The 6,789-nt window shown below is 45.6% G+C and overlaps 1 protein-coding gene across 1 annotated transcript in view; it reads left to right on the forward strand.

The window, feature by feature from the left end:
* Nucleotides 1-3,195: 3,195 nt before the first annotated feature.
* Nucleotides 3,196-6,789, forward strand: part of T265_14817 (hypothetical protein) — a gene marked incomplete at both ends in the record, with an annotated part of 47,945 nt that continues 44,351 nt past the window's right edge. Inside the window, one exon of the mRNA XM_009175405.1 lies at nt 3,196-3,203. Within this exon, the coding sequence (XP_009173669.1) occupies nt 3,198-3,203 (6 nt within the window). The remainder of the gene's footprint in view (nt 3,204-6,789) is intronic.

The raw sequence follows: 6,789 nt of genomic DNA on the forward strand, positions 1-6,789 counted from the left end.
GCCCGTTTTTGTAAGGCACAACACAAAATGACATCAAGCTTGAATGAAATTCAGAGTGCATACAGCGTGAAACTACTGACTGTCTATGTGGCATCGGTTGGTCGCCATACGCGAAGCAAAAAGGTGTAGAAGCTTATGTTCATTGCCGCAGGTATTGCTAGGTTATTAGGAGGCACCGGGCGAGAGTACTAAGCGTAGTCAGGACTGTTATATATAGGACGCGTATTTTTATCCATCTATGAGTAAGTTTTACAGTGGTTGTACGACAGCTTGTCAACGATATTCAGCTTTAGTGTCACTGTGAATAGGGATGAAGGCCAAAGGTTTCTGACATAAGATAAAACAAGACGTTCAGGGCTTTATAGCCCTATGTATTGGGTACTTAACCAATTACTCATGCGGGCGACTGGAGAGCTCAACGCGTTCAAACATTCTCAGTGTGCATCTTCAATCAGAACTCGCGTACGTGGTTATACAACCAGTGTTTCGGGCGGTAACTCCCAAGTCCCCCTTGTTCCCAGCTCTCAAACTTCGAACCAGGCTGTATGGCCATTAGAATCCAGCGGTGATGACTTTATTCGCAGTCATTAGATGCTCGCAGTAAACGGTTTACAGAGAGGAATGCCCCATGTTAAGGCCCCTTGCAAGTGAAATTCACGCTAGCCAAGAAAAAAAAACGTTTCACATTGACTACGACTGCCACTCTTTAACGTAGGTCTGAAGCATTTAGTTTGGTTTCAGCGTATTACGTTAAGCTTGCTTGATCATGGTTGAATGGCATTTCCAGCAGCTGGAGGCACTACTCCTCGTCCACTTGTCGTCTTTTCTTCACAATAAGGCTTTCAAATAAATCATGGTTACACAACAGCAAAGCATCAGTGTCGAACACTCATTTCATACCACCGGACGCTCTTGAGCGGCTCTCAGGACGCGAACCAGAGCATTTGCTTTTACTGTCTCCGTCATGAAGCGCTCCACTTTACGGTTCTAGACTTAAATCTTCATCCGGGTTCACCTCGCTCACTAGTTGGAGTTTACTTCAGTTTACTTCTGTTGCCGTTCGAAAAATTATCCGAAGGTGATCAGACTGAAAGACGTCCTGTAGTCTCAAACTCGTTACTCAGTCGTCTTGTTGATTCAGCGCATACTTCAGCTGCTGTGGTATGGGTAATTCCAAACGTTTACTTGCCCGGTTTCGTTCCATGTAGGAAAGTGTATTTAAACTGGTCTGCGATTCTAGTAGATTATTTTATAGTTTTGGCCGAATTGTTAAACTGCTCCACCTAACATATTACACTGATTTTACTTCTCGTTCTGTCCAATATTTTACCTCCATTTTGGGAATCAGCAGTTTTTAATCCGGTAACTTCTTTTCGACTAGCATGATTTGAGCTTATTCTAAATGTCTCAATTTTTGGTGTGCATTGTTTTGGCTGTTAGTCTGAGCCAGTTGATGTGGTATCAAATTTTATCAGCTGTGTTCTTCCCATCGTCCGCTGTATTCTGTAGCTTTGCGCCCTTTACCTGCATCGGGAGGCTTCATTGCCCTCGACCTCCATTTTTGCCGTCTTTCTTTTCTACCGAATGTTTACTTCTCACCATTTCTGTTCCGCGGTAGACTTTCATCATGCGTCCCACCGGGGTACACTTTGTAAATCTCATGTTTCTTCGTCCGTGCATGCAATGAACTATGCCTGTGCTTTCGTCATTTTTCTAACCCTAATAACTACACCACAACTAAGCGCAACACCTCACGAGTACCTGCTCTTGGTACTTTCGCCTTGCCACTGTCCAGCTTCCCTGTGTATTGTTTGGTCACACGTTTGATAATGTTTCCAAGACATTTCAACGACGCTTCACGGCCTAACTGCATTATACTGCTAGCGTAGCTCTCCAGCCTTGGTTCACCGTAACCGAATGGTATGCCACTGGCCAAGTGCAGATAGCTGAGCTTGATACCTCCGGCTCAATTGTCGCATGCGTTTACGTTTTTACGGGCGTCTTCACTGTGATGCACCGGTAAAGTTCGCACCCTTCCTGTTTCAAAAAATTTTGAGTGGCGGTTGATGTTACAGTCAAACAAGTGACAGCCATGTTGCTGTCCATGATGTTATTCAACATACAATAACATCACAGGTGCTTTCGGGGTATCCTTGATTGGGTTTCATTTATATGTAATCTCAACTGGTTTTGTTGTATCCGATCCTGTGATTGTGTTGTGTCATTTGTTTGCCTCGCCCTTATATTCTGCGTGTATGAATTTGCTTCCCGGTGTTTCCGGTTTCTCGGGTGAATGTAACATGGTAACGAGCTATGTCAGGAATCTCCCTTTTCGATAGCCACCGATTCCAGCGTGGTTGGTAAATTTGCTCACAGTTTTATACTACTGTGCAGTTCTCGGGTGTTCTGCACCGAACTTATTTGCATAACTAACTTGGGGTGGAAGTTGTTAACTTTGGACGAAAACCGATCACCTTTTCATAAAATTATATTTTGCAAATCTGCTTATGTGAGTCCTACCCTTTTCAACTTTGGTTGGCTAACTCACGTATGCCTAAGTTGTGGCTGGCTTTTGAGCTACCATGGAATCGTCAGAAATTGAGCAGATCGGATTGAAAGACGTTGCTACTACCGGTACTCTTCCTGAGCTTCCAGGGATTACAGAACCATGTGTCCGAGTGAACAGCCACACGGTTTACCCTAGCTGTTCGGAACACCTACGTGTGACTTGAGCGATCCACACTGGTGGGATGTAATTTATATCGTGAATTCTCCAGGTGTGACATTTACGCTAATTAGTTGAGTTCACTGGTGAGTATTGATTTCCGCTCGGCGCGAACTCGCTGTGCTGTACTTGTTATTCCGACCATGCTCTTCGATATTCCTTGTCGATGTTCCGGCGACACATGCAACGTAATAGCTTTCATGGTAAAGGACATTCGGCCAGACAAGTTCAGAGGTAAGGTTTATCGACGCTGCTAACGTGTCGATATTCGCGTCATTGTTCGTAACTGTCTTCTTCCAACTTCAACAGGTGATGTTCTCTTGACGTAAGCAGAAATTCTAGTGTAGTTTGGTCGCGCGCGCACCTTGTTGGTTGATCACCATTGGTTCGTCGTCATTTCCCCCCTGATTTTTTAATGCATTGATTGCATACTCTATTTCTACTTCCAGATGCCAAGCGAGCTGGAGTCTCAAACCTGGTAAGCAAATTCTAGCTCTTTTCAAATTAACCCGGCGCCAAGATCAAGTGAAGAATCGTGTGAAGAGCGAATGTTTTATCCACCTGGTTTAACCTATGTGCACGCATCGGTCGAACAGTGGTGCCGTAGCTCACATACCAAAGCCTCAGACCATCTTGAGATTGGCAATGGTATTCTATACCACTCTGTGATAATCGTTGCCATGCACGCAATCGATCATGAAGGTCCATGGCTAATAATTCGCCGATGTGAGGATGGGATTTTGGGGGTCCGACTCCTGACTTTGTTCGTGCAATGTTCGTTTAGCTCACGGCGAAAGCCCTGGATTTTGGGAGGCTTGGACCCTCCACAAATCTCGGTGTAGGGTTGAACTCAACCTGTCAGGTTGGGCGCTATCCATGAAGCCTTCATTGTGGATTATCAGTGCTGTCATTAGATTGAATAGCAGGGTACCACAGCTGAGCGGTCCGAACCTGTAGTTATACATAGGAAACTGCTGTTTCACACCACGTGTCCACAAATTGACTTATCAGCTAAGGGCCACGACCTGAGATCTGTTGGCAACTACAATCACTCCACTGCTTCGTCCACTTCAAGGCTGGAAGCTGATCTCGGGAATCTTGTGCGGATAGTCAACAGATGGCCTTAAGCGCATGCATTGGGTTTGCGGACACTGTAGTTTTAGTCTGTTTACTTGTAGATGCTCAGATTGGAAATTATCCAAATAATTTTGGTCGCTATCTAGGTAAACGTTAGTTTGTTGGTTCGTCGACATGTTATGAATTGAGTTTGACTTTTCTCACACACGCGGAACAAAATTCTTGTTTTGGACCTGTGCGCAGTGGCATTAGGAGTCAGATAACTATGCCATACTCTCCGCACCTCTAATCTGGGTGAGCCCTCCTCAACCAAGCGGATCTAACTATAAAGTCGCAGACCTCAACATCTGCTTCGCGTGTCAAGCGCTTGAGTCTCACTACGAGGATAGTTTCGGAACAAGATCGTGATTTCCTCGATTGCCTTGTGGTTCAAGTCTCTGATAAGCCCAGATAAGCCTCTTTATTCGGCTCTCACAGCCGAAAAGCAACGCCTGTTCGCCCGACACAAGTACAGCGGCCAGTTTCACCTCTACACTCCATCGCCGGTACGATCTTGTCGGTTTCTCCCTAAATTCGGCGCGCATTCGTTTCGGACAAATATGAAACGTTTGTTGCTGGGACCGTGTAGTCTGTTCAAGGTAGCGTCGTTTAATGTTCATATTCTGTCAGATAGGGTAACACTTTTTTTTGTTTATCTTTTCTTCATTAAAAGTCAATATGTACTGTTTCCGGGACACATGATCGTGGTACGATGGCACACAGCAGTGTACAGGATAACTCAGCCGCTCACGCCTTACTCCGAACCTGAAGTAGCCTTTCTTGTCTCACTGATGTGGAAGCTTGTGCAGTCGGACTGAACGGGTATCAGGATTCTCTGCGAACGACCCAACACCTGAGGTTTGCATACGTCCTACTAGAAACTGTTGCGTGACCTTTTATGGAAGGCTTTTTGCTAATGGAAAACCTCATTCTAGCTGGTGATTTTTACAGCGGATAAGATCGGTAGGCATGAAAGTGACATATTAGGTGAGAATGTTCCCCGTACCGACAGTCATGTCGGCTCCATACAAATATGCTATGTCTGTTTGTCGCAATGAAACTTTCAGCACAGATGTGACGACTGTGCAACCTGGTACCATCTTAATTTCAATCTTTGAGCACCTAAGCAGTCGTCTATAGGTGGCGATCCTGCGTCTACGACCGACTACTTATGTTATATGTGTACGGGCTCTGATTACGCCTTGGTTTGGGCCTGTGTTGTGACTTGTTTCACCTCAACCAATCGCTCTTTGCAGGCCGATCCAAGGTCTCTAGCTCGCAAACTTGGGAGGAAAGGATCTCAACCCCTTTCATCCGTAGTCAACGTTCTATCAGCAATCCCGCCCGTTTCGTCTATAGTTTATTGTGCGTCCACTTGCAATAGTAATCGTAAATGAGGAAAGTAACCCACATAACCCCTATTTTATCTTTTATCATCTGTGTAACCCCTCGGAAACTTCTGGTGTTTGGGTTAAATTGCACAAATACAAAATCAGTTCGTGACCTAAGTAGGAAGTTTAGTTTTGATTCTGCGTGGGGCAATCAGTGAATGCGTCCAAGCAGAAGTATCCAAATGCAACTGAACTGGAACTAACGATGCTATCTCTACGGCCAAAGTTGGTGTTGCCAGCTCCAAACACGGGGTAGTGCACGTTGGGTAGATGTTCCTCCCTATTCCTTTCCATACAGTTAATGTAATTTGAGTTATACCTAGAGCAGACAGTCAGATACCTAACAGTATCGAAACCAATCTCCACCTGGTAGAACACGTGTAGATACAAATCGCAAACCTACCGAGTGAGCTCAGGCATAGGGTAGGGTGGAAGAGTGAGTTCTGTTACAAGATCAACAGGCTCCAACCGTTTACACCAGACCATCGTGTGTCTCCTACAGCGGCTCACTCTAAGATGACTTCTCGAAATAAGGATTACTTGTATGCCATACCCATAGGATCGTAAATTGACACCAGAAACGACAGTTGGTAGGCTCAGTTTGCAGTCGATCATCCAGTAAATTCCACCTGATACAAAGAATGACTTCAGAGGATGTAGGTCGTCCACTCATCGCTAATTATTTCGCACCGCTGATGAATAATGGTATTGTGATTGCTTGTTCACTTCGTAAGTTTGGATCTGCCTCGAAAGCTGGACAGCTGTAGTCTCTGATGTAGCTGGCTAGGCAGTCACCGATGTAAACGCTGGATCTAGCAATGCTATTGATCTTGGGCGCAAAATTCGCCAGTTTTCAGTTGTGATATCCAAGGCGAAATCAGCACGAGTAGAAGTTTCTCCAAGCAGATGAAGAATACCCTGACTTTTCCACGGCAGACCGCCGCAAGAAGCGAAGAATATCGCGATTGATGGAACATTGCTTGAGTTTTGGGTGTAACCGTGAGGAGATTGGAGCTAAACGCCTTGAAACCATTTTCGGGACTCTAAAGAACAGCCGGTTCAGAGGGCAACCATCGCATCAGCTAATCGGTTGGTTTAGCTGAATGCAGCACTGAGTACTTCAGTGAATATCAGATGTGTGTACCTAAGTTCATATTGTTGGGGATGCGCTCAGCGTAACTGATATTGATTTACTCATTCAGCGCAGTACTGTACTTCAAGACCGAGTGACGATTTTTCTTTTCTTCATAATGGGTATATACCACGATGGAATCTTGCGTAATCGACCTAAAGCTGCCACCTTGACGTGGTGGTCGAGCTTGAGTGCTGCAATGATCCCGCGGGCTACACTGGCTGGAACTTCGTTCCACAAGGTACAACCATGCCAGGAAGGCCAAAGGGGAGCAGCCAGACCAAGAGCAGCGAGACCCCGCACTTCGAGCAATCGTGGTACGGGGCGGTCTGGGGGTAAAGTTGTACTGTCCTCTGCGACAGAAGTGTGAAGGCAGTAAGGTGTTTCCCCCAGGCGACCAGCATGTCCATATTTATGGAAGCAGC

This window comes from Opisthorchis viverrini (assembly GCF_000715545.1).
Source record: "Opisthorchis viverrini unplaced genomic scaffold opera_v5_277, whole genome shotgun sequence".
In the NCBI taxonomy this organism is placed as follows: domain Eukaryota; kingdom Metazoa; phylum Platyhelminthes; class Trematoda; order Opisthorchiida; family Opisthorchiidae; genus Opisthorchis; species Opisthorchis viverrini.